General features: G+C 54.1%; 4 protein-coding genes and 1 pseudogene across 4 annotated transcripts, besides 12 other annotated features; all 5 read right to left on the bottom strand.

Moving 5' to 3' along the window:
* Tc00.1047053511233.170 lies at positions 1-453 on the bottom strand (annotated as a pseudogene).
* Positions 1-9,909: a sequence feature (areas not merged during assembly with more than two copies in the genome that could not be assigned to a particular haplotype).
* Positions 907-940: a microsatellite.
* On the bottom strand, positions 1,707-2,711 carry Tc00.1047053511233.160 (uncharacterized protein; the record flags this gene model as incomplete). Its single annotated transcript, XM_810731.1, has 1 exon — positions 1,707-2,711. The coding sequence occupies one exon, from the start codon at positions 2,709-2,711 to the stop codon at positions 1,707-1,709; it is 1,005 nt and encodes a 334-aa protein (XP_815824.1).
* On the bottom strand, positions 3,479-3,829 carry Tc00.1047053511233.150 (uncharacterized protein; the record flags this gene model as incomplete). Its single annotated transcript, XM_810730.1, has 1 exon — positions 3,479-3,829. One exon carries the CDS (start codon positions 3,827-3,829, stop codon positions 3,479-3,481), a length of 351 nt encoding a protein of 116 aa, XP_815823.1.
* Positions 5,359-5,407: a sequence feature (T-rich).
* Positions 5,776-5,904: a sequence feature (T-rich).
* Positions 5,988-8,642, bottom strand: Tc00.1047053511233.140 (trans-sialidase, putative; the record flags this gene model as incomplete). Its single annotated transcript, XM_810729.1, has 1 exon — positions 5,988-8,642. The coding sequence occupies one exon, from the start codon at positions 8,640-8,642 to the stop codon at positions 5,988-5,990; it is 2,655 nt and encodes an 884-aa protein (XP_815822.1).
* On the bottom strand, positions 9,689-11,299 carry Tc00.1047053511233.130 (mucin-associated surface protein (MASP), putative; the record flags this gene model as incomplete). Its single annotated transcript, XM_810728.1, has 1 exon — positions 9,689-11,299. One exon carries the CDS (start codon positions 11,297-11,299, stop codon positions 9,689-9,691), a length of 1,611 nt encoding a protein of 536 aa, XP_815821.1.
* Positions 9,910-10,901: a sequence feature (heterozygous, non-Esmeraldo-like haplotype).
* Positions 10,902-11,236: a sequence feature (haploid, non-Esmeraldo-like haplotype).
* Positions 11,237-15,444: a sequence feature (areas not merged during assembly with more than two copies in the genome that could not be assigned to a particular haplotype).
* Positions 15,445-15,709: a sequence feature (areas merged during assembly that could not be assigned to a particular haplotype. This can correspond to areas where the two haplotypes were merged or to regions with more than two copies in the genome that were merged during assembly.).
* Positions 15,710-16,527: a sequence feature (heterozygous, Esmeraldo-like haplotype).
* Positions 16,015-20,245: part of a mobile genetic element that runs on past the window's edge.
* Positions 16,528-16,680: a sequence feature (haploid, Esmeraldo-like haplotype).
* Positions 16,681-20,245: part of a sequence feature (areas not merged during assembly with more than two copies in the genome that could not be assigned to a particular haplotype) that runs on past the window's edge.

Genomic DNA, 20,245 nt, shown 5'->3' with positions numbered 1-20,245 from the left:
TCCAGCACAGGCAGTCCGTCATGCACTCACGCTGCGCTGCAAATTCCACCTCCTCTCAGTCAAACAGCTCCGTGTCCACCACGGCCCTCAAAATCGCCGGCATGCCCGGCCGCCCAACACACACAGCGCCACAATGTCGTGCCGCCTCTGCTCCACAAACATGAGTGCAGCGCCCAACGCGTACTGGCCCACGTGCTCCATGCGCTGCAACCACACACGGATCAGGTTGGCCGTCATGCACTGCATCTTGTTGTACTTGTTGTACTTGTGGCACCACAACGTCGTGCAGCCGGCGGCATCGCAGTGCTGGAAGAAGTACGGCGCAGCAACTGTGCGGGTGTCCGTGTGGCTGTAATCGATCTTCAACTCATCCAGCTCCCGCAGAGAGACACAGGGAATTGTGTGTGGATGTGTGCCAGGAGCACAGCGACTGTCATCGCCAGAGGAGGCCATCGTGGCACCGTCCGTCACGCGTCAGCACACACCGAGCAACGCACGCACACGGCAAAGCAAAAACAACGAGGAGAGAAGAATGACCCCAAGAGCAGGCAACACCTTCACGCATGGCGGGCATCGTGCAGCCGCGTCAGCCGGCCTCCAGCACAATGCAAAAGGTGTCCCACACACATCCATCCAATGGCACCGTGATTCCCACCGCAGGCACACACGCAGTGGCCTCGCCATCTCGGCACGGGATGCAAGCCAACGTCCCGCCGTCGCCAAGAGCATTCCTGCAGAGCACTGTGCAATCACTTATCTCTGTGTGTGATGGAGGAGCAGAAGAGAAGAGGAGGAGCACAGGGAGGCACATCAGCACAGCGAGAGGCACAGCTGGATGGCAGCGATACATGCGGCACGGCCCCAACATCAACAATCACGCACGGTGGCGGCACACATCCATCCACAAAAAAAAAAGAAAACAAAACAAGACAAAAGAAAAACACGGCGGCAGGGTGTGGCTGTGTGTGTGGCGCTGCGGGTGTCTGCCAGCCCTGGCCGCAAAGAAAACAAACAAGAGGGAAGAAATGTGTGCTCCGCCCCACAGGCCCTCGTCGCATGCCCACACGTCACGGCTCCCTCAGCGCGCCGTTCGTCGCGGCCCCTCCTCATGCGTGCAGCAGGCGAGGCGCACAGGGCCGTCGTCATGAGCGTGTCGGTGGGTGTGCGAGTGGAGCAGTTGGGTGGCAAACACACGGCACCCCTCGCAGGAAGAGCGCGGCAACAAACAATTAAAGAGGGAAGAGTAGAAAAAAAAAACGTCCATCGTGATTGCCCCCAAAAGCAAAAAAGAGGGATGAAAGAAAAAAACAAAAGAAAAAATTAAGAAATTTAAATCATTAAAGAACACACACAACGTCCCGCGGCAAGCTAAAAGAAAAAAGAACAGCAAGCAAGAAGAAGGAAATTAAAAATATAAGAACACGAAAAAAAAGAAGCCGCAACAAATGGATCCAGTGTGCATGCACCCATCCTCAGACATGCGTCCACGCAAACAGTACTGGACGTGTCGTGCATATGAGTGTGTCTGGGATTCCTTCAACGTGACGGGTATAGGGAGCAGCAAAATGAAGCACACAGCAGCACAGCTGAAGCAAATGAAGCAAAACAAATGTTCATTATTTTCTATTATTTATTACGTAAAAACAAAAAGAAACGCACGGATTCCTGTGATTGAGTGCTGGCAATTATAGCACGCATTCAATTCTTCAGCCCAGTGTCCCGTACGTGAGCGCAGCCAAAACAAGCAGCAGCCGGGTATGCAGACGGGGGTCGTGGAAGCAGGCGTCATTTCCCGCACTGTTCTCCAACGCCTTCGTTGTGGGCGCAGAGGAAAGGGGAGCCGGCATGCCTGCCGCCGTAGCATTGCCTTCGCTGGTGGCGGCGTCGGTGGTGTTGGCGGTGTCCTCTTCGGCGCCTTCCGCTGCGCCACCGTCCTCGCCGGTCTGGGACAACCGAGTCGGTGGCGCATCAACAGTCTCTTCCTGTCGTCCCGCTGGAGGGTCATGGGAGGAGTGTTCCCCGCTCTCTGTGGGCTCCGGATCTGGTGGGGATTTGGATGCAGCAGAAGCAGAATGTGCAGCGCCTTGAAGTTCACCAGAGGGAGCGGGATTCTGCGCTTGCAAAGTCGCAGGAGGAGAAGGATCCGTCTTGCCCGCAGCGCCAGCAGCAGCGTTAGCACCAGCGTCACGCGGAGTTGTAGGTGGCAAAGAAAGGGCACCAGCGGAACCCCCAACGCCAGCGGGAGAAGATCCTGAACTTATTGTGGTGGTGTCACGAGGAGCCTCCTCCTCTCGATCCACCGGAGGTCTTTCTTCCGCAGGTTTGGCCGGACCACTTGCAGCGGTGGCCGGCTTCGGCTCCACGTTACTCTCCCACCAACTCTTCACCCGGCCTGGAGTGGGCGTATGGAATTTGATCTCGAAGACGCCATCCTTCGCATTCCCTTCAACACGTTTTTTAACATCCTCCGGGGCACAGTTTCCAGCGCCCATGCCGCAAATCATCTTTCCCAAACCGCTAGCTTCAGCCGTGCAGTTGTACCACAGTGGCCTCCCACGGAGTTGCCAGCGCCCAACGTTTTCACCGTCACCCGCACACACCGCATCCACCGGCAGCACCTCCTCCTCCACTTCCTCCTCCGCGGCAAACACGCACAAGCAGCAGCACAGCAGTGTAAGCGCCAACACGACACAGAACACACGGCGCATCATCGAAACTATCGCTGTTGAATAACTTGGATTCGATCCGCAGGAGCATGAGAAAGCAAAGAGAGAGACAGCAGCTACACCACGGACAGCCACCGCATGGTAATAAATGGCAGCAGCCAGAAGAAGCGCACACCAAAAAAGACAGACGGAATCATTACAACTGCAGGACTCGCACACCGTCCCTCAGACCAGAAGTTAAACAAGCAAGAAAAAAAACACAGCAGCAAAAAAAGAAAAACAAAAGAGTTGAGAGTCAGGCAAAACTCCCGTAAAATTAAAACAAAAAAAATCAATCGGACAATACTTTTATTTCATGTGCCATGCAGCACAGAAGAGGATCGTGTGGTTGTGCATACATATATTGCCCGCACCAAGAAATAAAACTTTAAAAAACGTATCGTTCCATGAGCCCACACAACATCCCTCACATTTCATGCGGCATCCGGCCTGTCTCTCCGTTCCTCCTTTCGTGCAGTCCGTGGGACGCACAGCAATGAGGCCGGCATCGCGTGTGGGCAACAAACAAAAAGAGGGGGAAACATGTCACTCATGACGGTGTGTAGCAACCGACCATGAAATAATAAAGGACGCTCATTATTCCAGGAGAACAACGAAAACAACAATAAAATGTAAATAATGAAAGAAAACACGCAGGAAACGCGGCACATGTCCTCCGTGCTGAGTCGCAAATCCACACAATCCCAAAAGAAGCAGCCACTCCCAACACACACACACACGCACAGTGCCGTCAACAGTTAACTCTCGCAGTGTCAATTTCGCGTCGTTGCGCAGGGCAAAGCAGTCGTCGGGACCCACACCGTTTCCGGATTACTGCACGGTGAATTCTCGTAATTGGGGTTTTCGTGTCCAGAGGCATTGCGTTGAGTCAATCCGTCCGCATCACCCTCAGCAACAAATCCACTGCCTGCAACGCCATTTTCTAAAACGAGAGGTTTGTGTCCGGTGGCGTCGTGCTCATTCACCTCGTCCGTGTTATCCGCAGCAACGTGTTCCCTGCCGCCATAAGTGACAGACATGATCCCGGATGCATTCGACGCCACTAATATTCTCGGGCCTTTGGCAAAGGAAGGCCTCTTCTTGGATGCATTCGGGACCATCATTTCGTTCGGATTGCTGGCAAACTCAGGCCTCGTCTCGGACGTGTTGGTCGCCGTGTTGGATGCGGGACTCGGATCGACGGTGTTGGGTGCGTCAGCCGCCGCAGACTGTCGTCAATCCTCGTTCTGACGTGACGGCTCAGCATTAAATTGCGGTGCAGTTGTCCCACCAGATTTCGTGTCATCCTTCCCTTCACGGGGTGGAGTCGACTGACAGATGCCCGTCTGGTCAGCATCGCTGCTCCGTGCAGGTAGATGGATGGCTCCATCGGGGGGAATTGACGCCGCCACAATTCATAAGGGCCGGCGCATTTATGCGTCGTCAAATTCATCGTGAAGGCAGCGGTGGCCCCTTCCTCCTTCGTTGCACAGCTGGCAGCACAGTTGCCACATGTGTGCACAGCACTGGCCACATGGCACACAGCACCCAGCTCACCATTCCTGCCACGCATGCGCACACCAAAGCCACTGAAAGTATAATTCTCACACTCAGCCTCGGCACTGGCAGCAGAACACTTCTTCCACACACCCACTCACGCGATAGCTCAGGCTGCCGTCACTCGGAGCACACGACACATCCACCGCATCCGCATCACCAGAGAAATCTCCAGGACTCCCAGCAGTCGTAACGCACACGGAGCGAGCACCCACCACACCAGCCACACGCGACAGTGGACCCTCATCCATCCATGACGCGGCAACAAAAATTCCAGCCATCCCACCCTCAATGGGACACGGAGCCCAACTCAACGCAGTCACACGCGGTGCATCACACCCGCAGGAAAAGAGACTCGGACTGCGCACTCCCTCTCCTCCCTCCTCATGGCCACGGAAGAAGACAACAGCCACACGCAGCTGCCAGCATGCACTGCAAAAGAAGCATCCAAATCCACCGCAATGTGCATCTTGTGTGTTGTTGTTGTGTGTGCCTGCAGAAAAACAGAGCAAAGAAGTAGAAAAGGGAGCAGAGTATGTGGAGGGACGCACAAAAATGTACAGCGAAGACGCATAGCGGAAGCAACAAGAAGAAGACCGCTCAAACTCATGACTGCAGTGCAGCCCAAGCAGTGGCAATTCACACAAAATTCATCCAAAAAAAAAACTTCCCCCTCGTCTTATATAAACCCCATCACACAAAATAATTACAAATAAAAAGAAATCGTCCATTACCGTTCCACACAAATAACATTTAAACAACTGCTTGCCGTGTGGCCACACCAAACTGTCTGTATATTTTGCCCAAAAAAGAAAATTAAAAATTAGATATTTAAATGTCTTTCAGCCGCCCGACCTCCGTGTGTCCGCACATCGTTTATATTTCATGGGGTCATCTGCGTGTTGCTGCTCCCCTCAGTCCTTTCATCGGCGTGCGAGTGCGGCCCGCAGAGCACAGTCACTCGTGTGTGTGGGGACTGAGAGAAGCACGCAGACATGACGGGAGTCGCGTCACTCCATCGGAAGAGTGAGCGCAGCAAAAGAAAAAAATCATTAGGAGGGAAAGAAATGCTGACGGAACTGCCAGCGCGTGAAATAAACAAAAAAAAACAAAATAAAAGAGAACAAGCAAAAATAAAAAAAACACGGCGGCAGGGTGTGGCTGTGTGTGTGGCGCTGCTGGTGTCTGCCAGCCCTGGCCGCAAAGAAAACAAAACAAGAGGGAAGAAATGTGTGCTCCGCCCCACAGGCCCTCGTCGCATGCCCACACGTCACGGCTCCCTCAGCGCGCCGTTCGTCGCGGCCCCGCCTCATGCGTGCAGCAGGCGAGGCGCACAGGGCCGTCGTCGTGGGCGTGTCGGTGGGTGTGCGAGTGGAGCAGTTGGGCGGGAAACACACGGCACCCCTCACGGGAAGAGCGCAGCAACAAACAATTAAAGAGGGAAGAGTAGAAAAGAAAAAAAAACGTCCATCGTGATTGCCCCCCAAAAGCAAAAAAGAGGGACGAGGGAGTGAAAAATAAAAGAAATGAAAAAAAAGTAAAAAAAAGAAAAAAAAAGAAAAAAATTAAAAACAAAAACAAAGAAACGCTCAGAAGCAAAGCAAACATTTTCAAAAAAAGAAAAAAAAAAGAAAAAAAAAAATTATCGTAAGGAAAAAGTTAGTTCTTGGAAGTAATTCCGTGCTGGGAAGGTCGCAGGTGTCCCACGCGGCAGCCAGTCACGCCTCACTGAGCCGCAAGCCCCCACAGTCCCAACAGAAGAAGCAGCGATGGCAGCAGTCCGCTCCCACGCATACTGCTGGCATCGTTGTTATTTTCTTGCGACACATTTACGAGGTTGCTGCTGAGTGCCGTGGCATTTACTTCCCTGATCTGTGAATCGGCCCCCTCCACACCACCACTCGCAACTTTACTGCTTCCCACCAAATGCCCCAATTCCGACGGCTGTTGCCCGGCAGGAGTGGACGGAGTACCCCTCGGCTCTGGTTTTGCATGATCCAGCTTTGGAATAGTAACGCTTTCCGTGTTAAGCGCAGTAATCACTGCTTCATCCAACGGGCGGTTGTACAGCAGGACGTTCGTCACCGTCACAGGAACGACTCCACGGCTTTTTTTGTTCTCTGCATTGCCTCCAATGTAGAAGTGTGAGATCTCTTGCGATTCCGAATTTCCAAATGCACATTGCTCATTCCCCACACGCTGACCATCGACGTACGCGGTGCCCTGGTTGCCGTTCTGTAGCACAATGGCCACGTGGCGTTTTGTCCCCGGTTCCCCAGGGCTGCTGAGCTCCTCTGGCTTCGTTCCGCCACCGCACTGCAGCATCCATTTCTTCTCTTTGTTGTTGTACGACAGTCCCAGGAATACAGTCTTTCCATCATTCAGCTTCACACCAATCAATGGAATGGGGGTATCTCCCTCCTCCGGCACCTTGTCGATGGACACCGTCGCCACAAGAGTAAAGTTGTAGTTCGCAAAGTGGTACAGCTGATTCTCCCCTTGCTTGCCAACAGGCCACTCCGCCCACGCTCCATGGAAGGTCACACCATCGGAAGTCTTTGCTGCCTTTGCTGCACCGTTCTTTACTGTGGCGTTCACCCCGAGGTATTCGTCCCTCCATGTGTTATCAGAGAAGTTACCGGACAAAAAGCCAACCAGCCCATCCGTGATCTTACCAGCGCCGCAGGCAGTGCCAGCTGAGAAACCCTTCTGAGCAAGTAAAGTGGCGCACAGCTGGGAGACACGTTCGTCCACTTTCTTCCAGGTCGTCAGCACATCATTCACCCGCTGCAGCTTCTCAGTCAGACGCACAGAGACCATACCGAGTGATGTATCCCCACCGCCCTTCTTCTTCTCGTACAGTGCAATCAACTCATTATTATCTCCGCTTTTGTACAACAGGGCGCTGGCGGCAACATCGTCTCCTTCCACAGATGCCGGCCCGATATCAGCAATGTGCGTATTGTCCGTCAGCCAAAGATGGAGTTCACCCTTTTCCACATTTTCCTTTTCCTTTTCTTCTTTTTTGGCGTACACCGGCAGAGTGACGAGCATCACGTCCCTGTTCTCAATCCTCGCTGTGATGAACCCGCTTCTAGCGAATTTCACTTTTTCAACCTTGTGTTTGCTGCTCCACACGCGCGAGAGTGTCCCGAGTGCCTCCGTCCACGAATCCCCCTTGTCAGCGGACTCGTACACCCTGCGGCGGCCGTCATCACACGCAGTCATCATCATGAGTTTTCCGTCCTTCCATTCCACAACGGAGGGATCACTGCAACCATCGGCAGACGTCCCCTTCGACAGATTTCCACCCGCAGCATCCTTCGAGTATAGGATCAGCGAAACGGTCTTTCCTTCCTCTTCTGTGTCTCCCTTCTTTTTCTCCTTCTTCGTCCCTTCCACTGGCAACACAAGCGTACCGTCCTTCATCCGAACACCCGATCCACCGCCGCCAATCAGCCCTGTCAATGACTCGTGTTGTTTTTCAAAATGGATCCACGGGATAACGTAAGCTTCGCTCCAATAAATTCGGTTGCCTCTGCTCGCATCATTATTGACGTTGCCCCTCGCCAGCAAAAGTCCCCATTGAGCCTCAGAAGAGGCCTTATCAGTAACTTCAAAACTGTAGCTTCCAGCAAACATGTAAATATCACTTCCCTGCACGACTGTTGTTGGTCGGCTCACAAGTACTTTCTTCTCACTCTGAGAACCAGCCGAAGCTTCTGAATGGGAGACACAATTCTTTTTGTCGGATGGACATTCCACCAGTACTTGTGTCTTCACTTGAGATGTAACCAACTCTTTTGATTCCTGACCAGTTAACGTCAGAAGCTCCGAGGCAATCCCAGTAAAGCCGCTTTCTTCCTTCAACTGCGCCTCGGCAACGGCAAATACTTCGCCATTCATCTCAACAAGACTGGGAACACGAAGCGAACTCACTGTTTCCCCATCTTTTGTATCTCTCCAATCAAAATATTTCTCCGTTTCCGATCCCCTTCCTGGCCTTGACTCCTCATCAGCGATCACAGCTTCACTGCCGCAGCACATCATAAAGACGAGGAGGAGCAGCACCGCGGAAGCAAACACACGCCGGGACATGTTGGGCCTCCGCGGCTCACTCTCTCTTCCTTCCCTCCTCCTTCCGCTGGATCCGGTCACGCGGCAACGGTTGTGTGTGCGGGGTGCCTTGACTGCAGCAACACGTGAGAGCATATAAATATGTGTGTGTGTGTTGTTGGTCCTTTCAGTGCCTTCGAATTTCACAGTAGCGAGTAGCGCTTGCTTGCTTGCTTTCCTAGTGTGTGGGTAAGAGAGAAAAGTTAAGAAAAAGAAGTGAAACAGTGAACACCGCCGCCCATCCACAGTGAGTGGCATCATCATCCCCGCCGCAGCCACTCCCAACAACAACAACTCACGCACACAGACACACGGAACGGGAGATGGAAGAACAGTGCACCGGGAGCACACAGAGACTGTTACCACCAGAAGTAAAAGCCACGGTGGGTGACAGAGAGTGCGTCATTATTCGTCACGCGTCAGCGCACACAGAGCAACGCCCACACACGCTGCCGCCAGTCGTTTTACTGTTTTCTCTCCTCGCACCCTCCACCGCACATCGCCCCGCACGGCCGGAGAATCCTTCGTCGCTGTATGAACGGCGAGAGGAACACGTCTAACCGTGCAGCTGCAGGGCACGAATCCATGCGCAGTCGTCCCAGACACCCTTAACAACACAACACGTCAACCAACTGCTGCAGAACAAGAAAATCATGCCCTTAGCACGGAAACAAAACAAATTGCGGTGTTCCGTCATCCCTCCTCACAAGGCCAAAGAAAAATCTTGTACGTACGTGAGTCCTCAGCGTTCACACCGCTCTACAGCGTAAGCGACACGGCATGTGTGTGCATGTGCTTGTGTGTTTGGCAGCGCCTATACTTGCGGAGCAGCTGTGCGCCACAAGAGAGTCTGAAGAAAGCAACGGCAGAGAGAGGCAGATAGCACACACGCAAATTACTCATATCATCACACACACACGCAGCCGCGGAATGGGTGCACTCAACCACAAAATCAAAAAGGAAAACAAAACAAAAAGCCGAAGCGTGGGACGACCAGCGCACACACACTCTCATTACTCCCGTAAAGCAAAACACACACACAGAGGGAGAGAGAGAGAGGTCGCCCACTCAATGCAATGGAAACAAAACAGAAACAGTTACGGTGCTCCGCCCATGCAGCCAGGCAGGACGGCAGCGGTGCGTGTCGTGCAAAAGAGAGCACCAACGGGCCTGCATGGGTGTGCATGCATATATACAATGGGCACATTATTGTGTGTGCCTCGTGGGGTGAGGTGAGGGCGAGAGTCCATGCAAGGGGACACACACAGAGAGAGAGAAGGACGAGTGTGTGTGCGGGCGGCGCACGGCTCTCACGCGGCCACCACCGCAGCAGCAGCCGCACACGCAACAACAAGAAGAAGCAAAAGAGGGGAGGTGGTGTGGGAGACCGCGGTGCTGCCGTCACTGTCGACGGTGGTTGTTTTGTTTGTTGTGTTAGTGGAGATGGTTATGGCTGCTGTGGATGCTTCACTGTTGGCTGCTGCGGTGTCAGTGCCGTCTGGTGCGCTTTTGGGTTTTATTGCTGCTTCCTTCTGATCCACTTCTTCTGTGAATGTATTGTTGCCATTGTTGTTGAGGCTACGCGCATCATGATTGTTCGGGGTTGTGGTTGTGGCAGCGTCTGACTCTCCCGCTGGAGGAGCCGCGAGGCTGCAGTCACTGTTGCCATCCTTCGCCGTATCTCTAATTTGGCTTTTTTCAGTTTCTGCGGTGTCGGGTAGTTGAACATTCTCAGTAGTATTGTTTCCAGTGGATGTTTCCTCCTGAATTGAAGAAATTCCATTTGAAGACAGAGTAGATGCTGCTTCTTGACTGCGAGTTGATGTACTCTGTATTTTATTGGCTGTGGATGCAGGAACTCCGTTACTTCCTTTGGGCGCATCAGGTAAATTCGCGGATGCACTCGTGCTCTTGCTCACCGTCAGCTCTTTTACTGAAGTTAATACTTCTTGCTGAGTTGTGGTTTCTGGCGCTGCTGATTGTGATGATTCCGGTGGAGAATTTCCACCTTCTTTTAATTTTTTATTTGGATCAGTTGATAATTCTTCTGTTTGAGAAGCTTCTAAATCTCCTTTTATCGTTATTTGCTTTCCCCAAGAAAGTAAATCGTCGGCAGTCGACGTGGCGACGTCGTTGTCATTTTGAGCCCTTGTTGTTGGAACAGAACTGTAGTGTTGCGGTCCCTTTTTGAGTGCATCAGCTGCCTTTGCGTTGTGTGGCTGGGCGTTTTCGCTTTGTATTTCTTCTGGCACCGTATCTTCTTTTGAGATTTTCTCAACTGTAGTGGTTGAAGTACTGCCTGTGTGTCCTTTTTCGCCACCACTGCGGGATGAGGAAGCACCGCCAGGAGAAAAAGACCCCAAAGATTCATTAACACCACCAGGAGAGCCACCATAGCTTTCAACGGATGGTAGTTGCGGATTTTGTTGCTGTTGTACTTGTTGCGTTGCTTGGACCCGTTGATTTTCTTTCCGTCGCATATCTTGTATTTCTTGTGATTCGTTTACTTCTTCGACTTTGTTTTTATTTTCTTCTTGAGAACCCCCAAATTCATTTCTTCCTGGAGTTTCTTCGCCGTCACCCTTCTTTCCAAAAAGAGCATCACCACCTGCGGCTTGAACACCAGTATTCTCTTTTTTTACGCCTGACGACCTCCCCTCACTTTCATCTTGCGCAGCGGAAGGCCCACCTACTGCGTCCCCCTTGTCGGCCTTAACTGTTTGATGTTGCGCTGCGGGAGTGCCCGGTTCCAGGTTTGTATAGGTATTTGAAATTGAACAATTGATCGCCGGACCCTGCCCCTGTGGTTGCGTGAGCGGTGGACTGGGACCACCTTTTCCCGTGACATCCAAAGTTGTCACGGACGTGCAGCAGCACAGGGCGAGCACCAACAGGGCGCACAGCAGACGGCACGTCATCATCGTGAGTGTGGTCGTTCAGTGGTGTGGAGCTGATATGCACAGTGAGGGACATGGAGAGCAACAGGGGAGACGAGAGGTGCAGCAGACACACACAGAGGGCACACTACACGAGGAGAGGGCAGCAGCCAGGCATGCACCGTACGCCGCACACCACGCACGACACACACTCAAACCCACGGCGACAGGCACACACACACACAGCCCTGCCGCAACACCAACACACAGATGGAAGAGGGAGAAGCAAACAGGAGCGGAACACAAGGCTCCACCGCATGCACACACGGCGGGAGCGGTCCGTCGTGTCGGCACTCCTCACGGAGAATACGCACACACACAAGAGGAGGTGCAGCGCACACAACAACACAAAAGCAAAGGAACAATTAAAGAGATCCCCGCACACCACGTGGATTGTTGGTCCACGGGAAGTGCAGCCAATATTCATCACAAAAAAAGTTCGGTTGCCTTTGGCCTTCGTTCATATCCAGCGCACACCACTTCATACAAACGTAGCCACTATCGCAGCAGCACACGCAAAAAAACAAGCGCAGGGAATGGAATAATGCAAGCAACCGTTTATTTGTGTTTCTGTTTGAATGTTGGCAGATGTCTGCATATGTTCTTGTTTTTGCGGAGGGCAAACCTTCATGCCTGGGTCGTGTGTTGGGGATTCCTGCAGGGTGCACAATTATATGTTTTTCCCTCCTGTGAATGTTTCTTGTGTTGGTGCAGCCAACAATTCGGTGTGTGTTGTTCCTGCCTTTCACCGGTAAAGTGCTGCAATAGATATTTGTTTTTCCTTTCGTTGCTGTGGCACCTGATTCCTCACCGTTTATTGCGGTGGGAATAAAATATATGAGTGGACTCCCACGCACCAGAACGCACCTTCGCTCCTATTTATTGCTGCATGGAAGGGCATGTGTGTTTGGTGGTGTCTCGTCCATATATTTTGTGGGTGTACATTCCCCTGCAGGATGAGGGCGGGATGACGCTCTGTCGCGGTGCGCTTCCCTCGCATGCCGCCCACTGTGATTCATCATGCATCACCCCCTCACATACTCCGTGGTGCCACACCGTTGATATTACTGCAGCCGCTGTGACTCCGCGTATTTCATGCATTTGATTGTGCCACAATACATCCGCTCGTGTGGCCGCTGCATCCAAACAGCGGTGCCCAACACCGTGAGCGGCAGTTCACATCCTTGCATGTCCCAACGCAGTGGTGTTGGACTGTCAGCCAGGCGTCAGACAACAAGAGAGTCTTGTGCTGGCAGTACAACACACGGAGCTGCAGTGAATGACTCGGGCGGAGACGCATCTATTTGTCGCAAGGCAGTGAAAAGGAGTCAGGCAGAATAATGTCGACTGTACTCACGACACCACACCCACAGCCAAAGCATGCGTCGTGATGCGTGTCTCACTGGTGCTGCGAAATGCCTGCAGACGACGTCACTAGTGGAGGCACACCAACATGAACAGCGGACAGACAATAATCGGCATGAGAGGCCACAAGAGGCAGCAACGACGCCAGCAGCCCTCTCTCTCTATGTTGCCTCCGAGAAGTAAATATTCCACCAGCCATTGCTGACTGTGCCATCGTGACACTCCATGCACGTCGTGGCTGCGTCAACACATCCTGCTCCCTGCAGCGCCTCGAAAGATGCCTCACTCCGTCCACTAAGTGCATCGGTGTGGGCCGTGCCTGGGCTGTGAGTGAGGACCACAACGATGTGAGGGTCACCGAGTCGCAGCATGTTTGTTGTGACGTTGTTGCATGGCACCTGCACACACACACACGCAGCGCCTGCATCCCTCCCTTTTGTCTCCGCCCTCTGCCGGAGTGGCCAAACACACGGGCAGAGCAAAATCACTTCACCCTCGACGATCCAAAATCAACACCGACATCCCTTGCGACGCAAAGATCTCAGTTGCCAGCACGGGCCTCCTGTCGCTCTGCCATCAACGCTGAAACACGGCACAGTGCACGCACTTATTCTCCTCGCGTGCAGTCAGCCGTTTGCTTTACACATTCTTCGGTGGGCTGACGTCCATAAAAGCACGCCACAAAGGCCACCGTGATCGCACACGCTCTTGCGATGAGCGTCGGTGTTTGCATGGATCCGCTGCTCACACGTGCTGGCAGGCAGCCTGCAGCCGGTGCCCTCGTGCCAGTCCATCGGCTCCAGCACGGAAAAGAGAAAACGGCCTATTCCCGATGCACTTATTCCCACCAGCAGCACCAACACGCTGGTCGCCAGCCGTCATTCCTCAGCACATCCAAGAATGCTGAAAAGTGCCGCGGAGCTGTCAGCCAGCAATGCCACAATCCCGCACACATGTCGGCTCCACCAGAGAAGACACACAAGTTACAAACAACACCCTCCACATGTCATCCGAACACCATTCCGACACACCGCGACACGCCAAACAGAAGTGTTCGTCACTCCAATGCAACTCCCCACACAATCACATATTCCATTCACCACGCACGGCAGCAGCTCACACGCGGTCAAACAAATGTTCCTCGGATCAGTGTTACCCACGTGCTGCGGTGGGAATTAAACAAAAGAGACGGGCAGCCAAACCCCAAAAGAGTGCCGCGACTGGCCGCAAGTCAACGGAGCGCAGCCACACAAATGAATTCAGTCCTAATGCACTCAGCCTCCCACCTTCCCCACAAAAGACCCAACAACCACAATTCAAACACTCTTCCAAATAAAGCCGCAGTGCCTCCTGCTGTCGTCCGCGGTCGTTGTTGTTGCCTTCACGGGGACAGGTGCACATCTGTTATTCACAACGACGCTGAACACTTGCAACGGCTTCTTAGGAAACGCAAGTCTCCTACCAAATCAAAAAACGCCAAAGCACCATCGGCCCGTAACACAATGTAAAGAACGGGAAAATTCATTACACAGACACCAAAGTAGATCGTCCACGCCGCCATCAGCCGCGGCTGGGCGCAGAGGCTGGTGCGTCCCAGCGCACCATGCGATCCTGTCTGGTTGGATGCGTCCACAGTGCGTTGCACCACAGCGGCGAGGCAGTCGCACCGTGTCCAGCTCTCACTCACCTCCACAGCCTGGGAGGGCGGCACGGCGACAGCTGCACAGCATCGCTCGGCCCACGCGCATCATCGAAGGATGCTTCTGTCCACCTGGCCGCCAGTCCAGCACCGCTGCGGAGGATCATTGGGTTCCGCGCACCCACACAGCACGAACACCTCACGCGTCTCCGGTATATGGAAGACGTGCGTGGCGCAATCTGCTTGGAAGCCATGCCGTCGTCAATACATTGGAAGGCAGCGACGACCATTTCTCTGCCGGGAGATGCCGTCCTCAACGGACTGCGACGCGTCCGCCGCCACATGGAGATCTCCCCGCACCGCATCCACGCTCCTCATGCTGAGCACCGCATTGTTGTCTGGGGCGCTGTGAGCCGCAACGGGTTTGGCGTCTTCCAGCCACGGCACGCCAGGGACGCCCTGGACGGTGTCAGACGATTGACCGTTGAAGCGGCCCGAGCCTCTCTGGGATCTTGTGTCTGGATCCGCCGCGCTGCCACTCGATTCCCCGGACAGCCGAGCTCCCTGTGGGGCCTCACCGCGCAGCCGCTGGCAGCAGCATTGTCCCCATCGCCCACACGAGCTCCTGCTGCCGCAGATACCCTCTCGGCGATGGAGGCGCTATGCCTTGGCCCGCTGGCGGTGCACGACGAATTCACCGAGGCTATTTGTACCGTGCTGCTTTCACAGGTGGATCGAGGTCGCGCAGTTTTCTCCACATTTTCCCCATGACACTGCGGGATCCCACGCAGCGTGACAGCGGACGCTGATGCCGTCATGCCACGATCTCTTCCGCAGGACTGCGTCAATGCCTGGCACGTGGGCTTCCTCACTGCAGTCAGGCGACGGAACTTGAAGGATGCCCAGGAGGAAAAGGAAGGCGCGCACACCGCGTGACAGGCGTTTCTCGGTGTGGCGAGGGCTCTATTCCTGGTGTTGGCCCGGAAATCGCGCCCCGAGTGGCGGCACCGCGCGCAGGCGCGATGCGACACCTGCCCTCTCTTCGACAGGCCTGCGCACGCCCTGCGGATCACAAGCGGCCCTCTGTGTCAGTGGTGCCGCTCTCTCACACTGAGGAGAATGGCCCGCCTCTCCCGGAGCTTCTTCCCGACGTGAGCGTCGCGACTCCTTGCCGGCAAGCGAGCGGCGGGTTGACGTCCTCCTGCCCAACCTGCGGCAGAGCGCACTCTTCCGTCCACAATATGAGGGCACAAGCCCGACGTGCTCAGCCTGGCGTTCCAATGGTTTGAGAGAGCCTCACATGCGGATGCCGCGATGGCTCCACCGTCTTTTTAACAGGCGCCTCGCGCGCAGGTTGCCACCGAAGATCCAAGCATGCCGGCAAGAAACACACGCAGGAAGCACAAACGCGGGCGCTCGAGATGGACCAGGCACTTCCGCCACCGCCGCGTCACAGACGCCACGGGCTGCTGATCCCCGACGGACCACGGGAGACTCCGCTTAATCCACTGCGGGAATGCCCTCGTCGCTGGGAATATGGACTGCGACTGTTTGGGACTGCCCCAGACTGCACGACGGCCCGTTTGCGACGGCATAATCGCCACTTTTGTGCGGACGGCTCTTGCGCTACTTACTCGTTATTGCGACATCATACGACAACAGCAAGAGAACAATTCCATTTGTGATGAATGTTGGCCCCTGGCTCAGCCGGCCACCTCAACGCGGTGCCAGGGTCTAGTACTCTTTGCTAGAGAGGAAGCTAAGCGCCTGCTGCCCATCCGCTGCCCGCGGAGAGGCAGGAGGCGCCGCACAAACGGGTCGGAAGGGCACCAGATGGAGCCATTTACATGGCTGCCCGCGGAGCGGTATTTCTATCCGCTGCTGAATTCCATCGGCGCTCATCAGCGCTATACATACCGTTTGCGTGCCGTATGTGACGCGCGACGACAAAAGCTACTGCTAAGCGGAGACATTGAGCAGAACCCAGGCCCCATAGCAGTGCTCCAGATGAACGTTTCTTGCCTCACGCCGTCAAAACTCGCAACATTAATGGCGCAAGGAGCAGACATAATAGCCATTCAGGAGACTTGGAAGTCGTCAGAGCAGATCGCCAGCATGCACACTGGAGAGTATGTGCTCTATGCACAGTCGCGCGTCGGCAAGGGAGGCGGTGTGGCGGTGCTGGTGGAGAAAACTCTCCGCTCCAAGCGTATACCTCTCACCATCCCCCAGCATGACACCAGCCTTGAAGTGGTGGTGGTCCAGGTTGCTCTGGACCAGAACCGTGATCTTATTGTAGCGAGTGCCTATATGAGACCACCACCGCAAGTAACGCAATCCTTCAGGCGGTTAGTGAACTGCCTTCCAGCCTCGTCGCCGCTCCTGCTGTGCGGGGATTTCAACATGCATCACCCACAGTGGGAGCCATTCTTGGAGACTTCTCCAAGCGAGGTTGCTGCAGAATTTTTAGAACTGTGCACGGATGCGGGACTCACCTTGGCTAACACCCCTGGTGAGATCACGTATGCCCGTGGCACAAGAGAACGATCCTGTATCGATCTGACATGGTCAAAGCATTTGACTGTGTCGGATTGGTCAGCTTCCGTGTCGCCGCTTAGTGATCATTATATGCTGACATTTACGCTGCATCAGGCATTTAAGGATACCATACCTTCGGCACCCCCTCGGCACCTAAGTTTTTCTGCAGTTGGGGGAAGTGCAAGTGGGATTTATTCGTCAAGGACCTCGACGCACAACTTCCGGCATACGACTATAAAAAGCAGTCCACCGGCATTAAGGCTTTCACGAGAGCGCTTATAACTTCGTATCGACGACACTGCCCCCCCGGCATGCACAAGGACGGTCCCAGGCTTTGGGACGACACTCTCATGGAGGCCGAGCGGATTGCTACCGACAGCAAGGCCCGCCATCTACAGTTACCGACGCCCGACCGTGAGGCAGAAATGCAACGGACAAGGAGTCAATTCTTCCTCCTACTCCGAGAGCGCTTGCGCAACACGTATCTACGCCGCATCAGCAAGTTAAATCCAGGCGAGCCACTCGCATGGAAATACATTTCCGGACGAAAAAAGGCATCACTTCCATCTCCCACATCAATGTTATTAGGAGATGGCCAACACACTTACAAAACAGCAAGGAGAGCAGCGAATGCTCTCAATCGCATCTTTCTTCCATTTCACCCCTCTCACAAGGCAGTTAGGTTTTCCAAAGGCATCAACAGACAGAGTGCATCTTTGAACGTTGGTTCTTCTTGTATTTCTGAGCCGCAGAACAACAACGAGTCTGCCGCTACATTTACTTCAGGTTCTTCGCTCTCATCTAGTTCTGAGCCACAGGATAAAAACGAAGCTGCCACCACATCTGGTTTAGTTGCTCATCTTCACTCCCCTCTTGATGCACCTTTTAATCGTACGGAACTGCTTGCTGCGCTACGTAATACGCCGTATGGCAAGGCCCCCGGACCGGATGAAGTCTACAGTGAGGCACTGCGACATATTTCGTCAAAGGGCCTCCGATTCCTTCTTCGTTGCATCAACCACAGTTGGACGACCGGTACGATTCCGGCTGAGTGGAGACGCGCTACCATCGTTCCACTCTTAAAACCCGGTAAGTCACCGGAACTGCTTGAGTCATATCGACCCATCAGCCTTACCTCCATTGTGAGTAAGGTTGCTGAGAAAATGGTACTGAAGAGATTGCTTTGGGTGTGGACGCCGCACACCCACCAGTATGCATATCGTATTATGCGTACCACGACGATGCAGCTGGCACACCTGATACACGAAGTGGAGCATAATAGAAATCACTATTTCCAAGTGAGCCTTCCCAAGAAGAGCGGTATTGGCAATCAACTCCACTACAGACCCCATCGGACCCTGCTGGTGCTGGTTGATTTCAGCAAGGCTTTTGACTCCGTAGACCATCGAGTCCTCAGTCGCTTGCTGGCTAATATTCCGGGGGTGGATTGTAGAGGGTGGCTTAGAAACTTTCTATTTGGTCGCTACGCGAAGACACGGGTTGGCCACAGACATAGCGATCGGCGTCCCATGCTGCGAGGAGTTCCTCAGGGGTCCGTGCTGGGGCCATATTTGTTCTCCCTTTACGTACACCCACTTCTCAATCTGCTGAACAGCTTTGCGGGTATCACAGCAGACATGTATGCGGACGACCTCTCTATTATCGTTAAGGGGCAGTCCCGGGAAGACGCCATTCCCACTGCCAACATGGTTCTTCAAAAGCTGCATGCGTGGAGTCAGGAAAATGGCCTGGCCAACAACCCGTCAGAGTGTGAAGCTGCTTGGCTCACACTATCCACGCACACGGAGTCAGATTATGATCGTGAAGGAAGGTGGCCCCTGGTAGTGGCTGGATGTCAAATCCCAGTCATGACCATGGGGGCGTCGCGAACTACGAAGCTTCTCGGCATGGATCTCGATCCACGGCTGACGCTAAATGTGGCGGCCACCAAGCAATGCGCTGCCACTTCGCAACGGATATCGCAGCTACGCTGCATAGCGCACAAAGAGGCGGGACCATCTCCACATGACCTACGCACGTTCGTCATTGGATACTGTGCTTCCAAATTACGCTATGGCAGCGAGCTCATATGGGCAGTAGCGACGGATTCAGCGAAGAATGAGATGCAGAAGACGTACGCAACTCTAGCACGCATTGTCAGCGGAGTTCCGAGCACTGTTGACCCGGAATCCGCACTGCTGGAGGCTAATACGCCGCCGCTTCACGTCCTTTGCCTGCGCGCGCGGCTCTCAATATTTGAGAACACACGCGCATGTCAGATGGACTGGATGCGGAGACCCCCGCCTGAGCCACCGCCTCGCGCTGGTTTCCGCATCTCGCCATTATCTCGGGACGAGCTATATGCCTTCGTAGACGCACACACAAAGGACTATGGCATCACCGAGAGCTCACCACGCGAAGAGCGGTTCTTTCGCAGCTCCATTCCTCCCTGGTTTGCGGCCTCCGCACACCGGGTCACCATCGGTGCGGAGCTTCCGATAGACCACTCAATAACGGACGAAGAAGAGCTGATACGGGAAAAGCGCAGGGTCAGCGAAGAGGCTCTGGCGCTGCACAGCCACCGTTCGTGGATACTTGCGACCGATGGCGGTGTCGACGTTCCCAAGTCAGCAGGGGTTGGAATACTGCTTTCATCCCTCAACTCATCGGAGATAATAGAAAAGGCCAGCATAAACTGCGGTGCGCGCCCATGCAGCTACAGGACGGAATCCCGCGCACTGCTTCTAGCCCTAGAGAGGCTGATGATTCCTCGTATCCGCCACAGGCGTAAAACCCTGCTTGTGGTTACGGACAGTCAGTCCCTTCTAGCGGCTCTAAACAAGGGCCCGCTCAGTCAGACCGACTGGACGGAGGATCGGATCTGGCAGCGTCTCTTGACACTGACGTGTGCTGGCTGGTCCGTGCACCTGCAGTTTTGTTACGGACATTGCGGAGTACATGCTAACGAGCTTGCAGATCAGTATGCGACGCAGACTATGGAAAGTGGACAATACACGGAACAAGGAATCGCACCTTTATGGCATACGGATCTGCTGACATGTTTTACTACCCAGCTCACCAACAAGTGGCGTAGAACCATTCGTCAAGACACTCATCGCCACTTGCTTTGCGGCACAAGGCCATCAGATCTCAGCGGTAAGGACCTGATCACTCAGGAGGTTCTACACCGTCAGGAACTGGTTCACCTCGAAAGGGCAAGGTGCGGGGAATCTGAGCTCTGGGGCCGACTATACTGGGCCGTGAGAGATTGCACGAACCAATGCCGATTCTGCAACATCTCACCGGAACAGTCTGCATATATGCGCTCTAACAACGATCCAACTGCACCGGGGACGGACACTGTTCCCCCGTCGGCGAGGGAGGAAGAC

The sequence above is a fragment of the Trypanosoma cruzi genome, genomic scaffold (genome assembly GCF_000209065.1).
Source record: "Trypanosoma cruzi strain CL Brener 1047053517077 genomic scaffold, whole genome shotgun sequence".
Lineage (NCBI taxonomy): Eukaryota > Euglenozoa > Kinetoplastea > Trypanosomatida > Trypanosomatidae > Trypanosoma > Trypanosoma cruzi.
This window is presented reverse-complemented; position numbering and strand designations above follow the sequence as displayed.